This window comes from Cryptomeria japonica, chromosome 1 (assembly GCF_030272615.1).
Source record: "Cryptomeria japonica chromosome 1, Sugi_1.0, whole genome shotgun sequence".
Taxonomy (NCBI): Eukaryota; Viridiplantae; Streptophyta; class Pinopsida; order Cupressales; family Cupressaceae; genus Cryptomeria; species Cryptomeria japonica.
Genome location: NC_081405.1, coordinates 507,159,323 through 507,177,759, shown reverse-complemented (window position 1 = coordinate 507,177,759; position 18,437 = coordinate 507,159,323). Strand labels below are relative to the sequence as shown.

General features: G+C 34.6%; 1 protein-coding gene across 1 annotated transcript; it reads right to left on the bottom strand.

Annotated features, from left to right (window-relative positions):
• Positions 1–6,888: 6,888 nt before the first annotated feature.
• On the bottom strand, positions 6,889–10,970 carry LOC131052271 (amino acid permease 3). The gene is made up of 8 exons (XM_057986896.2): positions 10,797–10,970; positions 10,242–10,453; positions 9,816–10,052; positions 9,612–9,705; positions 8,665–8,879; positions 8,063–8,205; positions 7,759–7,986; positions 6,889–7,556 (listed from the first exon to the last, which is right to left on the bottom strand). The coding sequence occupies exons 2-8, from the start codon at positions 10,336–10,338 to the stop codon at positions 7,164–7,166; spliced, it is 1,407 nt and encodes a 468-aa protein (XP_057842879.2). The 5' UTR covers positions 10,339–10,453; positions 10,797–10,970; the 3' UTR covers positions 6,889–7,163.
• Between the last annotated feature and the right edge of the window lie 7,467 nt (positions 10,971–18,437).

Below are 18,437 nucleotides of genomic sequence, written 5' to 3'. Positions count from 1 at the left end.
AAGCAACATACAAGTAATTTTAAACAAGAACAAAAAAAGAATTTGGTGCACCTGGTATACTAAAGTTGAAGTGGCAGGTGGTGTAGGGTGCTCACGAGATTCGTCAACCGAAAATTGTCAAGGGGTTCGCTCTAACACCTTGCAAAGCCCAAAAAAATAGTTGAAAATGATAGAATAATTGTAACCTTAGGGTTTATAATGTTTGTTAAAAAATTTGGTTTAAAAAGGGTTTGATCGAAGAGGGGTGTTCGATCGAATCCTATAAAATATTAATTAAAAAACCCCGTCGATTGAAGGATATTGATGTGAAATGTACAATCGAATAGGTCTGTTTGATCGAACACCAAAGAATAGTTTGATCGAACACCCCTTGTTGGATTGTACACCCTAGGAAAAAAAATTCCTCCATCCATGTCTTTCCTTTGTGGGTGAAATTGTAACCCACTGTTGTGGGATCGCCTTGTGCATGTATGTTTTCTTGACACTTACAGCTATAGCATCTCATGGAATTATTTATTTATTTATTTTCCCTTAACATTGTCCATGCCTTATTAATACTTTCGCTTTAGTATGAGAGAGTGAGCCTTATTATCTTTGTTCCAACCCTCTTGTGGATTATGTTTGTGAGCCCTTTAGGCTTCATTTGAATTTTATTTTATTTTCTACAATTTAGCACTCTCAATCAATTATTAACTAGTGTAGCCTACATACTAAGCATTGTTAACTCCACCAAATTTTACCAAAGTTGTACTATCATGTCATTAAGTACATGACCAGCTAAAAATCCCTTTTAGCTTTAGGGTAAGTAATGGTTGGCATTGAGAATTCCAAAGATTCTAAAAGAAGCTTAGAAGCCCAATATCATTTATCTGCCTAAATGACATTTATGGTTGTTAGTATAATAGTGGTCTATTATTAATATGTTTTTATTTGGTGGGCTCCCAATTATTTTTATATAGTACATTATAAACTTATTAGAGAAACAAATTATAAGAAATTATGTCAAATGCTAAAGAGTAATGATTTTATACTATTTGGTTATAGTTATCATTTTTAGTCGGCAAATTATAGATCATTAATTTGTTGGCATTTGCATGATGATTGCATTAATGAAGTTTAAGTATTGTCATTGATATCAATTGTAATCAGTAATGGAGTTGTTTCGCAACCAGTAGTTGAGAAGTGAAGGAAACTGGTATTACCCTAGAAGTAGTGACATCAACCAGTAACCGTAATCGATGGAGCTTGGTGAATCGGTTGTATTGATTTATGATCAAATGGTGAACGGTAATGATTATGCCATGTATGCATGTTGTATGTGATAAGTTTCAAGTGGTTTTTGGCGCGTAGAGATAATGGTTTTATCTTGGGAATGAGCGAGTACATTGCATGAAGAAGAAATCGCGTGATGAGTTGCAGGAATCGATGAGCAGTGGTCAAGGAGCAGTCGAGGTTGTCTTGAACAATGTGCAATGATTGCTATGTAATTTAATGGTCATACTTGAACTGATTTGTTTGTAATCTCTATGAGATCTTAGGTTTGTGATGTGTTACCAACCTATTGTTTTTCTTATAAGGTCGATGAGTTGTTTTGTTGTAGTGTTGGTAATTTTGGTTAAGTGTAAGTGTGATTGATTGTTGAACCAGAAGGAGTATCTGCAGTATGTGTGAAGGCAGATGGGAGCATGAAAATGATCTAAGCAAGTAGAGTAGTGCTATTTACCAAATCAGCAAACCCCTGTTGTTCTCTAACAATTACAACAGTCAAATCCCTTAACCGGGTAAGCTTTAACAGGCTTAGTGCTATCTAAATCCTCTAACCGGGTGATCCATTAGCTTGGATTTCAAATCCTCTATCAAGGTTACTCCTAACAGGGTATTGCTTCTAACAGGGCATTATAGTCTTAACAGGGGATCTGTTCTTAACAGGACTTTTTGTAAAGCTTTAACAGGCTTGGCTCCTAACAGGGAGAACTTTAGAAGAGTTTATCATACTTGTGGGTATTCATCCCCGCCGTGGTTTTTCCCATTTGGGTTTCCACGTCAAAAATCATTGTGTCAAGTGGTGAATGGTTTTTGTGGTTATGTTTCATATGGTTAATTTGCTTAACAGTTAAATCCACTTTGATATGATAAGATGACCGACAGTTATCTGAAATGTGCTTTTACTATTGTTAGTAAAGTATTTTAATGTTTTGGTTAAATGGTTTGGAAGTTTCAAATCCGTTATATTATTATTCTGTTATGACAGTCAACCGGTATACATGTCGGTGCTATTGAAGTTTGTAGTCTAGTGTTTGAACCAGTTAGTTTAGAGATTGACTTGAGAGATTGTTTTAGAGGTTGGTGAAGTTTAATTAGTTTTCTATCTACTAACTCACCCCCCCCCCCCCTCTCAGTAGTTGTCCAAATCCTTATTTATTCATTATATCGTCATAATTTTCTTAATATTCAATATTATATATATTAAATTGGAAAAGATCTAATTTTGTCCAATAATGGAGTATGGCCTCGCTCAAAAGATTTAGCATATATGTAACCTTATTTACTAAGATGGTATAGTTGAAAATTATCATTAATTAGAATTTACAACAAGGTGTAAAATCAATTATAGAGACTTGACAATCATGGGTAAGAGTGAAATCATGTTCAAAGCTCATCCTTCCAAGGTAGTGGTATTTATTTTAAAAATCGAGTTGAACTATATATATAAGTATAAATAATTAAAGGCTATTATGGAGTTGTTAACAAACCTAGCTGCTTTTAGTATCTTGGTGTGAATTATTTGATATTTATCATAAATAGAACCCCATGATTGTTTTAGGAATATTGTTGCTTTCTAGAAATCAATGCATCCACTATTTGATACCTATGTTTTAAACTATGATGGGAGACTTAATCAAAATGATAGTTATTTCTTTTGATAAAGGTTAATCTATGCATTATTTTAGATGGTGAAAAATGTACTATAATCTCCTTTTATATTAGATAAACATCAGAAAATGAGTCCAAGACTTAGGGGAATACCATTAGCAAATAATCTTATAGTCTCTTTTAACACTCATTATGGTTATCTATCCTTATATAAAAGTGTGAAAGTTAGTTAAGGACTTACAAATATCAAAGGGAAATGTTTATATTAAAGTTATTCTCATTAAGACTATGTGGGTTGATATTAAAGCGGTTATGTTTAGTAGTTAAATAACTTAGTTGTCACGTTAATTAATGGCCATTTCAATTGTTGACTTAATTTCGATAGAGTTATCATATAGCATAGGTGATATTCCTTTAGCATTTAATATTACAATTAATGTTGTTATATTCATGTCTTTCCTTATAATCCTCGTCATCATTTGTATATATTTTTGTGAAACCATTCTTGGTCAAGTTATTAACATCTTGATATTCTAGGTTACACACCTAAAGAATGTTGTAAAATAGAATGATTGTGATATTGATATCATTGATCGATGTTATTGTAGGTTATGTTTATAAAGCTATTTGATAAGTTACACAATTAGTGCATAAGAATTATATTTTGAGTACTTAGTTCTTGTGTCTGAATATATTTAGACTTATTTTGTTCAAGTTATAATGATTGAACGTATTTGGATTAGTAGAATTGTGTTGTTATTATGACTAATAACTTACAAATCATGATTCTATCAAGCAACACCCTCATGGGTAATAGGATCAATTAACTTGGGTAGAGGGTTTTGTTTCTCTAGCTATGTGTAAGATGTTATCTTAAACTTGGAACAATGTTCTTAAGCGGTTATTTACGCTTTGTATAGGAGATAATCATGAGTATTACCAAATAGGATTCGATATATCCCTTTTGCAACAATCTAGAATAATAAGTATGACACAACCTAAGTTAGTAATTTACATTCTTTATGCTCTCAAATAGAACACACTATTTTACTTTAGTATTGTGCTTCAGTATCTTTGGGAAACCATGTGTACGACCTTCGTGAAACTTTATGAGGTGACCTATGTGTGACTATCTATATATATCAAACTAGATAGGATTCCAGCGATGTTCCACCAAAGTGGATGGCAACCAATAAGGAAACTATCTAGGGAACTGGGCCCTAGAAAGGGTTGAATACCCACTTTTGTAATTTCATTATCAAAGGGCTTAAATTAAAAAGGTTGAACTACGAAGTCTTTGTGCTTTCACGTAGGCAAGTCTATCTGCAATGAGCCCCCAAGACATTAGGTATGGCCCTTAGGTCTGCCCTTCTGAGTTTTGTTTGACTTTGTCACTCCTTTCTAGTCCTATGCTTACTTTGTCTCTCTTTGCAAATCTTGACATAACCCCCTTCTAATCTATCTAGTCATGATATTATTGTAGATAAACTTTATGATCAAGTATCTAATTTACAATGGATTTTGTGTGTACATCTAGTTGTGTAGTCACGTTGCAAGAACCGAGATCAAGGGAGATAAATACATGAAGGTAAAGGCATATGGTCAACTTGCACAAGAGAAGGTATGTTTATTTGATGACTAATATATGTATTTGTTTATCGTCCTTATACTTCATGTAAAGATAACATAGCCTTTAAATAATGGTACTCCATTTTAGTTTTAGCATAAAGATGTAATATGTATTGCAAGTTTGTGTTTTTTTTTGAAAAATATTTACAACTTAGTCAAAGAAGACGTAGTATTATATAAGTATTTGTGTCCTTTTTGGTGTGATAATTTTATGCATTACATATCCTCCTTATTATTCCACGTATTCACTTTATATGTAACCCATAAATTAATTGCACAAATGAATATCTTTAAATATAAAGACAAAACAACAGTTTAAAAACACTCTAGAATTTTAATTTTATATTTAATCCTGCACACTTCGTAATTAGACTAAATCAATTTTAAACAATAATAAAAAATCTAATCAAAGTACAAAAAAAAGGGAGAGGGCCCTCCCATGTACCAATAACCAACCTTTTGCTCATGTAACCCCCCAATTAAGTCCTTTACAAGTAATCAATACATGAAAATTAAAAGCCTACTAAAATGTTCCACATGAACCAATAGTTGCCACGTGTGTATGTGTAGTTATCCATTTTCATATTACTTAGTGAGACTTTTTTGGTGGTTGGAACACATGGTTTTTGAGGCATTTGCACATAGAATTGGTTGTACAACTTTTTTTGTGTGGTTATAGTGCACCTCATTGGAATGTCTATTAATAGATATTGGTCAACACTTGCTAATGACAATTTTTTTGACCTTTATGCATATAAAAACACATAGCAACTATCCGAAGGCTGAAATAATAACTTTAAGCTCTTAAATCACATTCCAAAAAATCCAAATTTAAAAAATATATATATTTTAGAGTCTACTATAAGCATAACGCCTGATTTCTGCATTTCAAAAGTAGATGGAAATTTACATTAATATACTAATTTCAACATTACAATTATGCCTACTCTTCTGGTCAAACCATCCGACTTCAAATGTCAGAAACTTCGGCCAGCACGCCATCCTATATTTGTCTGGTGACCGACTCTCATTAAACGACACTCACCCCGACAAAAAGGCTCAATCAGACAAAGATTCTAAGCTAGATGACCTTATCATCGATTTGATCTTTGATAAAGGAATACAAAGATAAAAGTCACTCACCACATTTATGCATAGATGTTTGCACTGCCCAAAATCATAGACTTACAAAATGCTATGTGTGAATTTGGTATGCTTGCTTATTAAGCTGAAAACTAAGTTGCATATCTATGCATTGTTAATGAGTAACTTGTATACCTAAAGCATGTAAGGAGAACCATGCTCTGAATAGGTTGTAGTGACAGAGGAGGTGAAAAGTAGATGCATGGACCAAATAGTCTCTTATGTTTTTCAACTTCATTTAGATTTCTATGAATGCATGGACTAATTGTTGCATGCTGTACAATATATCCTCCTTACAAACTAAGCAACAACAAACACATCTGCAATCAATTATCACCCTCATGGTCCTCAGAAGATTATCCTAACCTCCACATCAGAAGATTATCCTAACCTCCACATCAATCCCCTTCTGGGAAAATAGAGGAACCATGAGAAAGTTGATATCTTGATAGAAGAAAATCTCACTAAAGAAAGAAGTTGGATAGATGGCTCTGGTTTTTGGAACATAGTTTCCCATTTGAGACAAGTATGAGTTTTTGGGTGAAAAACTCGCCAAAAAACTTGACGAGTTTTAGTGTCGAGTTTGTGACGAATTTTTGCCAAATTTTTGTCGAGTCATATTTTGGACTTGCTGAGTTTTTGCCGAGCTGAGTTTTCCAACTGTGTTGGACAATGCATCTAAAGAAATGCAAGAATATTTTATGAAGATAATGAACCCCTTGTATGTGTTCCAGGTAATTTAGGGGATAGCATTACCCATTATACAAAATTGAGATAAATGATGCCTCGAAAACTTCTGATAAGAATTATGGATCTTATGAACTCCCTGATTAAATGGAGTACTGCACTCAATTAAAAGACCATTGAAGAGATAAAAGTTATCATTCAGGCAATCGTGCAATTATCGCTAGCATAAAATCTCAAGGGTCAATACCTAAAGACTTTCTTTTCTCTCATGGATATTTTAGAGTTTGTGGGATTGAATCCTCTACTGTTTCCTATGGAACAATTGAAGGGACGATCTTGCATGGTTCAGTACATATCACCAATTAGATAGGTTTGAATTCATTATGCTTGATTTACCCCAATTCCTTGATATCCATCTAGTGTTGATAGTGCTGCTTCTGTAATTTTCATATGTGCCTTTCATGTCAAATGAAGATGTGAAAGATTTCGCAGTTCTCATTATACATTTTAAATAGAACATAGATCCAAATCTTTCAGTCACTAGAGTAGATCCTTTATTAAACAAAACTTCAGGAAGGTAGGGACGAAAACAAAGTTTATCATGGCAATTATATATTATGCCTCAGCAAAGTTACATATACAAGCACATTTCTGCATTTTTCATGTAATAGGATTTACATCTATTTGAGCTTTTAAGAGAACTAACCAGATTCAATTTCTTGCTAATACAATACATTTGTTTTACAGTTAGGAATAATAATCTTTGAAGGAATTTGCTATACACTGGAATCTGCATTCATGATGGCGGTTTTAAAGAACTCCTATGTCTGTTAACCTTTCACAAGGCCTTCCATGGATCCAACAGCACATGCCAGTGAAATGAGAAGACAAACAAAGCTGAAAGCTTGCAAAAGAACCCAGTCAACTGACCACATCTGGACTTTGTTGTGTACAATGTACATCCCTATTGGAAAGTACACTGCCAATGGCCAAAAATTAATAGCACCCAAAAGTCCAAGAACCTGATTGAAGAATGGAAATAAAATGGCAATAACAGTAGTTGTGATCACGAATGCTGTTCTCCACAACAACCTGAACAATTTTGCATTATACAACCCAAGCAGGGGAATGGGTATGTCCCACTCATAATGGAGGATTGCATTATTTGGCCACTTATTCAAAAACCAATCTTCAATAAAAGCAAATAGGGGCTGGCAGAATACCTGCAAAGAGGAAAGAGGTGAGATGTTATGTCAAATTTATGGAGGGAATCTAGCTATCCAGCCAACTAAAACGTAATCTGTATGAACGAGAGTTTTAAAAAAAAGTTAAGTGTTCTCTCTCATATGAATTGTGTTTTAGTTAACTGAATAGCCGATTCCAACATTTATAGGTGCTAGTTGACGGAGGAGGAAAAAGTCTTACTTGGTATGCTCCCACCAGATGAACCACTATGCATGCATTAGCAAAGTCAACCAGCCAATAAGGCTCATAGAAACCAAAACCTGTCAAGAGGTTTCCAGGTGTATCATCCCCAAAGGCTGCATACCCAAAGAAACTACAGAGCATGTAGAATAGAGTTGTTGTGGTTACAACAAGCAGGGATGCCTTCTTCATAGTTTTGTTTTCTGGAGGTTTTGATTTCAAAGTGTCCTGCACAAGAAGTGTATTAATCCCCACTTGAGTCGATTAAATTTAGTATACAAATGAATACAAGTTCTATTAATACCTCAATTTCTATGACAAGCACAGAGTATGGATATGAAAATGCAATGTCACCAATGGCTTGGAGGACCAGCCAAACTTTTCGTGATGTGGACGTGATAGGACTTGTGCTAATTCCACCAATACTCCCCCTAAACTTTCCATTTTCTACAATTTCAAGAAAAAAAGGAGAGATAAAATTTGTTAGTTGAATGCAATTTTTAATCTGTATGGGAAAGGTTAAGGATATAAATTAATGATATGAGATTTCCACAATCTAGTATGTTAATTTTGTTGTTTCTAGATTTGATTGTGTGAGAGCTTTTTTGCATCAACGTTTAGGATCACACTCCATGATCTATCATTAGGATGAGAGAGTACATAAGGAGAGGGAAAATGATCAGGATGAGAGATTTTTTCTTTTCCTTATGCACTCTCTCATCCTCATGATGGATCACGGAGTGTGATCTAAACGTTGATGAAAAAAGCTCTCAACAATCAAATCCAAAAGCAGAACATCACACATTTTGAACATCCGTGATCTAAGCATATAGGCTGTAACAGCATAACGACACCCAAGCAAAAAAAATCATTCTAAATATGAAATAGAACAGGATGCAAGAATACCAACTACTTTTCCAATTCCAAGACCCGCTCCAATTGATGCATAGGTAAATGACATTATGGCTGCAACTATAGATAATCCCCAAACATTGTGAAAGTTTGGTATTTGAGATAAGATGACTTGAGTCAATCCAAAAAGGATCATGATGGTGTTCTCTGAGAAGTGGCAATGATAGGCATGTCCATTTTTGTGATAGCAATCTGATTGCTTGATTGCTCTGCAATATTACGATCCATCCAGATCAGGTGTAGAAAGCATTCAAATTTTCGTAATATGATAAAGTACTTAAGTGCCACTAAAAATTAAAATGCCATTCCAATACAGAAATGGCCACCCAAAAAGATATTTCACCACTCAAGCAGCTCAGACCATAAACATGTGTATTTCTTCCACTCAAACATTAAAATATAAAACCCTATAAGGCTCAAATTATGAACATCAATAGTCGATATGCATACTCCTACAGTTAAATTTTCCAATATGCTGAGTAGTCGCTTTCTTAAGACGTACACCAAATTTTATTCACAAACTTATAAAATAAATATCTTTTGATCTGGTGACACTAAGGCCTCCAATGCCAAGCATATCTTATAAAGATGCTTGAGTTTAAAGCTCAGCTGTAGAGAAATTCTACAAAAGGTGGTACACATTGAGTGCCCTAACCCATATTACCAGAGACCAGGGGACTATTCATGATCACAGAAAGGATCATTACAGACATGCAAATGGTATAAGCCCCATATTCTTATCTCTTCCTACTGAGCAACAGGGTTTGCTCAATCGCTGTCGCTACTTTTCATTGACTCAGGGAGAAGAGTGTGAGTTAGTTAGGTAGGGTATGAAGCTCTGGCTGACATTAAAATCTTCCGTATAGCCTTTAAAATCTCATTGTAGTGCTGAAACAGGCAACCTTCTGTATTGCCTTTAAACCCTTGTCAGGAGAACATACCTTATGCTTATTGAAGTGGTGATTGTATAAGCAATGCCTATTCCATACAAGGACACATATTGGACTAGGCCACACATCCATGCTTTCTTTGTACCTACAAAGAGAGCAGGGTAAGCAAAATAAAAGTTCGTCAACCATTATAATGAATAATACAAAAATAGGGTAGAAACAGAATTACAACGGGCGAAAGGCAAGATAGAGAACCCAGATACAGTCTGACAGCATCCCTATATCTAGGGTTTCTGTTGGGTCCAGTGACTGGATCAGGAAACTTGTAACAATCTGCTAACAAGCAAGAGGAATAGTATGTTATGACAGCAAAAATAATCATGATTGTAGGGCCAGCAATCCATCCCAACTGTGCAACACTCCATGCCAATGATAAAACTCCAGCTCCTATCACTGCTGTGACAATATGAGCTGTTGCAGTCCAAAATGTGCCTGCTCACCAAATGGAAATCTAATTGTTGGTGTATTCCACATCATTAGAATATGTAAAGGACAATCTATAGCTATTACCCATTCAATTAGCTGGCTTTTAACAAGACCATATTAATTGGTGTTTTAAATGAATTCGCTGCAATGTAAGATAGAGAGAATGAGCAGTAGAATTGGAATTTTATGCAGTACCTGTCCGAATGAAGTGTTCATCATTCTCACAGCCATTGGAATGTGAAAGATTGCTTGTATGAATGACAGGGTTGGATGAACACTCCAACTCTGCCATTTCGTTCCTTTTTCTCAGTGAGACTGTTCTTCACGAGTGTTAACTACCACACATGAAAATCCTCTATATGCACCATGTTGAGTCAATCCACAGTATCCCTTGTGAGTGCATGTCCCTATTAAACATACAGACGCGGGTAAGCAAACAAATTAGCTTTTGCAGGCAGTCAATCCTTTGACAAATTGTAGCACAAGAGAATATAAATAATACACCGAGATAAGCCTGGCTATCATATCATTCAACTATCAAGATTGGATTTTTATGGTGTAAAAAGATTCAATGGGATGGTCCATGAAAGCTGACAGATCTCGTCAGTTTAATATAGAATTGTTATTTTATCAAGAAACCCAGTTCTATTCAGAAGGGGCAATGCAGTTTAACATAAAAAGGATGACTTGTATGCAACTTCAAATTCATCAGGTTTTCATTTTGACATGGTATGAGAATCGGCTGCCTACCAGGGTATCTTGTGACGTTTTATTTCTTCTTATGATGACTGTCTGTATCAGTGGGCATGGTTCAGTCAGTTTCTGAACATATGTTGATATCTATAGCTTTAAAAAAAGATAAGATTTTTGTTTCTTATCATCGATGACTGATCCCAATCTGTGTACATTGGTCTGTAATGTTTTTGAATCTGTGTTATTATATCTATATATAACTATTAAAAATAGATAAAATGTTTTGTTTCTTCTTATCGATGACACTGATCGAGGGCCCATAGGTCCGCCAGTTATTTGAATCTGTTATCAATCGCATGTGTGGTGCCCCAGCTGAAAATGAATTGTATTGCTTATTATTTTATTAAAAAGTTTTCTATAAAGTATGTTTTATTCATAATGACAATGATGACTTCAATTGAAAAAGGTGAAGGAAAAATATATATTATTTAGTATTATGGTAAATTTCATTTTTGTTTTAAATTATCAATCTATAAGGGAAAATATGTTTTATTCATAAATAGCATTGACTTTAAATTAAAAAATGTTCAAATAAATGTAGATTTAGAATTAATTATATTAGTGAAATTGATGGTCATTATTAACAAATAATAATAGTATTTAGTTTAAGTTTCAATAAAGATTTGATTATGTATTTGCAAAATTAAACTAAGTTCATAAATCTAAATTATGTTGAAATTGATGTCAAAGATCCATTCACCATGATGTCTAGAGCATGTGTATAAGAAGAGTGGTGTCAATAAACACCATCGAGGAGATTGCTAACCTAAAATGGTTCTTCTTTGGTCAAACCTTGATCATTAATTTAACATATAATGTGAATATCTTTTAATAGACTAAATGCACGAGTTTGCCATCACTTCTTGGACAATGAAACTTTCAAATGCACAATCTTAACCTTTTCTTCACCACAAGTCATTTATAGAAAAATATGACTTACCTAATCTAACCCATTATCTAAAACATCTACATCTATTTTACTCTCAAACACAAATGTCAAATTTCACTTAGAATAGAGGGGGACTTAGTTGCTGAAAGCTTTACTTGATGATTACATTAATGAAACCACCTTTTTGAGAACTTTTCTGATCCAACTAAGAAAAAAGGCATTTTGTTCTCAAAGAGCCTTCATGATTTGATCTTTGTTCATCATAGGTACTATAACTTACTCCTCCACCATGAATGTGTTTAAAAGGACTTGGAAGTACCTAATCATTTGATAGATCTCATAGTTTGGCAGTAAAGCTTAGGTACATTGATCTCATTTAGTTAGACATGCAATATAAACCACTCTAATACAAATTGATTTGGATCTTAGATTGTTTTAGGGTAACACTCTAGGTCAAGGCCTAGATGAGTTGTATGTGGAAGTAATATAAATAATAAAGAATATTAGAACTAGAATGGACTATTTAATTAATGTATATTAAGTGTATGGCACACTCACGTGAAGATGTGTAGTTTTGTCTTTATGGAGTTTGTCTACTAAATCTATCTATCTATTGTGTTATTTATGTACATTCATAATTTACATGATCATGAAAATAGTCTAGACCATTATGAAACTTGAACCACTTGACCTTCCATGTGTTACACTTCATCTTCTAATAATTAAGATTATATAGTGCATTGTGCTAATAAGTCGCATGTCATGAAATGAACCCACAAGATACATTAGACTATTATACAATTCTCTATGACATGTTGCATAAGGTTTGTGTTAAGCTCTATATTGCGTGTTATAAGCATGTGTAGGAATGCAAGTGCAGTGTAGAGCATAGATAAGGCTATCAACAATATTGTGTGGAATGGTCCTTAATGCTATGTAGATGGTCCATGATGTAAAAAAAAATGCACAAACTAAGGAGTGGCTAGTGGCTTTTGAGTTAGAGTCATCCCATGCACGTGACACAAGGAGAAACATCCAAGATTACACAATATGAAACTATGTTCAATGGTGCATGTGCTTCTCGGTAGTGTACAAATTATTGGTGATACAAAAGGGTGCACTTAAAACTATGCTACACCATGTGGCATTAGAGAAACCACACAATTTGGTTCTAATGCCTAAATGTAGAGAAAACTAGTTATAGGCATATGCATATGCAATAGGTCACTAGCATAGAGGATAGTCAAAGAGGTCTAATGGAGTGTCAAGGAGAAAGGAAAAACTATTATTCACTCTTATAGTGAGAGTGCAAGTCATTGGTGTACAATCATTTCCTACTCCTCCGTAGATTCGTAATTATACTATTGCAAGTTCCGCCTGGGCTAGAGAAACGTAGGATCTGCAACGGGTCCAAAGGATCTTAATGAAACAAACTCCGATAGATAGGCTCCCAGGGGTCAATCTACCCGACTTAAGGAGAGGACCGGAGGACTTACCGGAGGTGCGGGCGGGTCAAGCGCTCTTTAAGACTGTTAAGGAGAGGGGCTCGACTGACCCGGGAGGGGGAGATTAGAAACCAGTCCCCAAGCGATAGAGGCCGAGGAGGAGAAGGTTCGAGGGGGCGGGGATTAGACTCAGGCGCCCCTTTTTCGCCGCTCCTCGACAGCGGCGTCTCCACGATCATCTTGAGGGTGGCCGCGACTTGTCCTGAAAAGATTGGATTTTGTTGGTGTAAAAAGAGTCAATGTGATGGTCCATGAAAGCTGACAGATCTCATCAGTTTGATATAGAATTGTTATTTTATCAAGAAACCCAGTTAGTGACAATGCAGTTTAACATAAAAAGGATGATTTGTATGCAAATTCAAATTCATCAGGTTACCATTTTGACATGGTAGGAGAGTTGGCTTCCTGCCAGGGTATCTTGTGACGTTTTATTTCTTCTTGTGGATGACTGTCTGTATCAGTGGGCATGGTTCAGTCAGTTTCTGAATCTGTGTTGATTTCTATAACTTCAAAAAAAAAAATGAGATTTTTGTTTCTTATCATTGATGACTCATCCTAATCAGCGGGCATTGGTCTGTCCTTTTCTTTGAATCTGTGTTATATCTCTATAACTATTTTTAAAAATATATATATATATATATTTTCTATTGATGGTCCCGATTTGATCAGGGGATATAAGTCTGTCAGTTTTTTTTAATCTGATATTGATATGAATTGTATGTTTATTGTTTCAGTTGAAAACGAATAAATATAATAGACATGAAGTTTCCACAATTCTTATGATTGGAATCAACTGTTTCTGGATTAGATTGTGTAAAAATAATTCATCAACATTTTGGATCACACTCTATGATCCATCATCAGGATATTAGAGAGCAAACAAGGATGAAAAATGGTCAAGAAGCAGACCTGAGAGGTTAAAAATGCTACTTGACCATTTTTCATCTTTGTTTGCTCTCTAACATCTCGATGATGGATCAAGATTGTGATAGGAAACTTGATACAAAAATTTTTACACAATCTAATCCAAAAACAGTTACTGTTGGTACAAATACATATAGTTTTTAGTTTTTTATAAAAAATAATTTTTATTATAGAATATGTTTTATCCATGACATTGATGACTTTAAATTTAAAAAAGAGAAGGAAAAAATATATTATTTAAAATGATGATAAATTTTAATTTTGTTTTAAATTGTCAATCTTTAAACATTTTATATTTTTAAATGAAAATAACTTACTTTTAATATTCTAGAACATAATGACAATGATGACTTTAAATTTAAAAATGTTCAACTAAATATATATAATTCAGTATTATAGTAAATAAATGTTTAGAGTTAGAATTAATTATATTAGAGAAATTGATGGTTATTTAGTTTTAGTTTCAATAAAGATTTGTTTATGATTTATCAATGTGATATGAAATTGGAACTTATCAAATGATCACTTTGAGATTGATAAATTTGATGTCTAATGTATTATTTCACTTTTATGCCTATGAAAGTGATCTTCACACCCACAGATTTGAACCTATTTGCAAAATCAAACCAAGACCATAAATCTAAATTATGTTGAAATCAGAGAGTTTTTTAGTGGCGAATCTGGCAAATAGTCTGGGGCAACACAGTGGTCAAATCGCCCAGAATTTTAGGGTTGACGGTCCACTGTATTCTGGCTTCGCCATTGACCACATACCGTTCCACGTTGATGCACGTAATATTCGCCTAGAATCACTCGGACGTGGGTATTAGATCACCTTCGTTATTCGCCAAAAATAGTAAAACAACCCTGTACCCAGGACCTATTTCGCCAATGGTAAATTAAATCTTCATTGCACGCGTCGGTCCATTTCACCTATTGTTAAATCTCACATTAAGCATAATGAGGCCCAATTTGCCAATAACAATTAAAACATTATAAGCATTTGAGGACCCATTTCGCCCCACTTAAATCAAGATGCATTTTGAAACACCCACAAAATTCGCCAAAAATGCAATCATGGATTGATATAAATACAATTGAAAGTTTGAAACACACTTTCTTACAATTCGTTTGTGTCTGATTAGTAAATTTGGGAGCTCTCGATTCGCATTCTGCAATTTGAGTTGGAACGTCGAAGTTGATTGTAGGGCGGAGGGCCAGAGTTACAATCCTACAACACAGGCCCAGGCATTCCTGATTCTTGATTCAAAGAATTGAGAAGGCATAAAGGTGAGTAATCATTTTTTCATACTTAATAGTATTATTTTTAATTCGTAGTGAGAGGTCAAGATGTCAGACATGGGTGAGACTCCTCAGGGTGGTGAAGGGATTGAGATGTTAGACAAGGGTGCGATTGAGACTCCTCGGGGTGGTGAAGGGATTGGGATGTCAGACAAGGGTAAGACTCCTCAGGGCAGTGAAACTGAAGGGATTGGGAGGTCATCAAAATGCCCAAAACTTAGAGATACTACCATAAAGTCTTACTTTGGAATTGGCAAAGTTTCTGGTCCATCAACTTCTGCAATTGCAATTGCAGAAGCCATTCACAGCAGCTCACCACCACCACAAGATGGGATTGTCATTGAGTTAAATGCATCAAATGAGGAAGACAATACCGGCACGACAGAAGATGTTCTAAGGGATACACACAATGAGATAATTCACTTAGATGAAAATGCTAGTACTGGAGATGATGTTGGTAGGAAGAAAAGAAAAAGGAAAGTAAAAATAGGGCAGGAGTGGGAAATGATAAGGAGTTTTAAGATTGATTGGGTAGCAAAGTACCCATTCATTGAACCAGTCCCAAACAATGATGAACAACCAACAAAATGTAGATGTAAGATTTGTAGCTGGAAAACTAAAAGAGAGAAGAAGATGCAGCTAAAGCTTGACACCATAGAAAAGCATATTGGTAAGGTTTATGAAAAATATATCATAGACAGAAAGGAAACACCAGTAGTAAGATGGAAATCGAAGGAAGAAAGTCTTCATGTTAAGTGTGTCGCAGAATATGAAGAGCATAACCACAAAATGACACTGATTGGTAATAGTGGAAATACAATCAAGGTTGGGCTTGAACATGCAGTGAAAGATGCAAACCTAGCAAAGACTATTCAAATGAGTGTTATTTTTCATATTCTATCGACAGGGCGTCCTATGAAAGATTTCCCATAATATAGTAATTTATTATCTTTTTTGAATGTTCCTCACTATCCTATGTCACCTTGGTCAATAAACATTGGATGGGAAATGGCAAATTGTCTGGCTGAGGTGGAAAAGAAAAATTTACACGAGAGTGTAAAAGAGTCAAAATTCATTTCATTATCCATAGATGAAGTTACTGCGGTAGATAACACTGCTTGTGTCTGTATGCATGTGTATACTGTAAAAGAACACGTCTGTCGAGCTCATCTACTCCGTCTTTGTAAAATGAGGGGCAATTCAACAGCAAAAAAATTATATTTGGAAGTTAAGAAAGTTTTGAATGAAATTGCTGGTATGGATGACTTGACAATTGCCAAGAAGTTGGTGTGTGTTGGAGTTGATGGAGCTACAGTAATGAAAGGTCAAAAGACCGATCTTTGTGCAAGATTACAAACTAGTATTGCACCATACATGCTTGGCATTCATTGCATGGCCCATCGAATGAATTTAGCATATAGAATTGTAAGCAATTTCCCTATAATGTCAAAAGTTGAAGATCTAGTCCACGAGCTCCACTCATACTTATGTCGAAGTCCTAAATGTTTTGCAGAATTTCAAATTTTTGCTGAGGGAGTAACAACAGGAAACAAGCTTCTCATGGATGTTGAGACCAAATGGATCTCCTTGCATGGACCAACGGAACGAGTTCTAATAGAGTATCAATCCTTGATTGGACTAATGTACGAGCAACGCCTCACAGTAGACAAAGCTCTTGATCTCTTACATAAGTTAAGTGATATAGAGACTTGGTTAACTTTAGCTAGTATTCTCCCCATGCTGGATATAATGAACAAACTTGTTAAGAAAGTGCAAGACAAAACTATGTATATCAATGAGTATATCACTCTACATAAAATGACATGCTTGGCCCTGAATGGTCTATATAGGGCAAAGCCCAATTTTTTTAGGTGGCAGATAATTACAAATTTGAATCATGCTGAAAAAAAATTATATTTCAACGCAAAAAATGAGTTATGTGTCTTTGTAAAAGGATTTCAGATACCAGTGCACCAATCTAAGACGAGCAAACAAGGTAAAGCACTACCAGTTAAAAAGGAAGATTTTGACAGGATTGTTAAATCTCTTAGTGATAATTTGAAGCCTATTGCATACGAATTTCAACTAAGGTTCGTGAAAGATTCCCTCGAGAAGAAATACTTGAAGCCATGGGTTGTGTGTATCCTCAATTTTGGCATTCATTTGGAGATAATCCAAATGACGCAAAGGTGTTTCATAAAAAACTAGAGGAATTGATATTGACATTATCAAAAGATGCATATTTCAATGGACAACCAATAGAAGGAATTTTAAATTCAAATCATCTTAAAAATCAATGTAAACGCTTTGCATTGTGTATGAAACAACAGTTGGAAAACTTTGAGAATCCATTTGAACCTAGATCAATCACAAGGCTTTGGAAAAGGATAGATCGAAGTGAAGTATTGCATAATTCAATACTAGAATATTTCAAACTTGTTGATTTATGTCAAACAATGATATTGGGGTCGGTGGAAGATGAGAGAGTTTTCAATGCATTAGATCTTTTGAAATCAAAGATCAGAAAAAAAATTAGGCAAAAATTTGGAAACTTGCATGAGGTTGTTTATAACTCAGTATAATGTTAGAGATTTTCCATATGATAGGGCACTGGCAATCTGGAATTCCATGCCTGAAAGATGAGGGTTGTGCAACACTTTAAAAGCTGGTGGTGCTACTACTAGTGCTGAGACAAATGATGGATCTCAGACACAGAGTCAGCATGAAGACGAATAAATTTTTGAATACCCAACTTAGAATGAAGATGAACCTATTAGTACTAGTTAGGTTCAGGATCTTAAGTCCATTTGAAATATAGAAGCCTCAAACTAAGTCACTGAAGTGAATTAGCGGTCAGTTTATAGGTATTTATACTACAGTTCTTGAGTCATATTACAATTTTCAATACCATAGTTGTCATTGATGATTTTTGATATTGTATTCCTTGAATTTGTCAATCAAAAAGGATACTTATTTCATATTTTTAATTGTGAATTTGAATTATTAGTAAAAAATTAG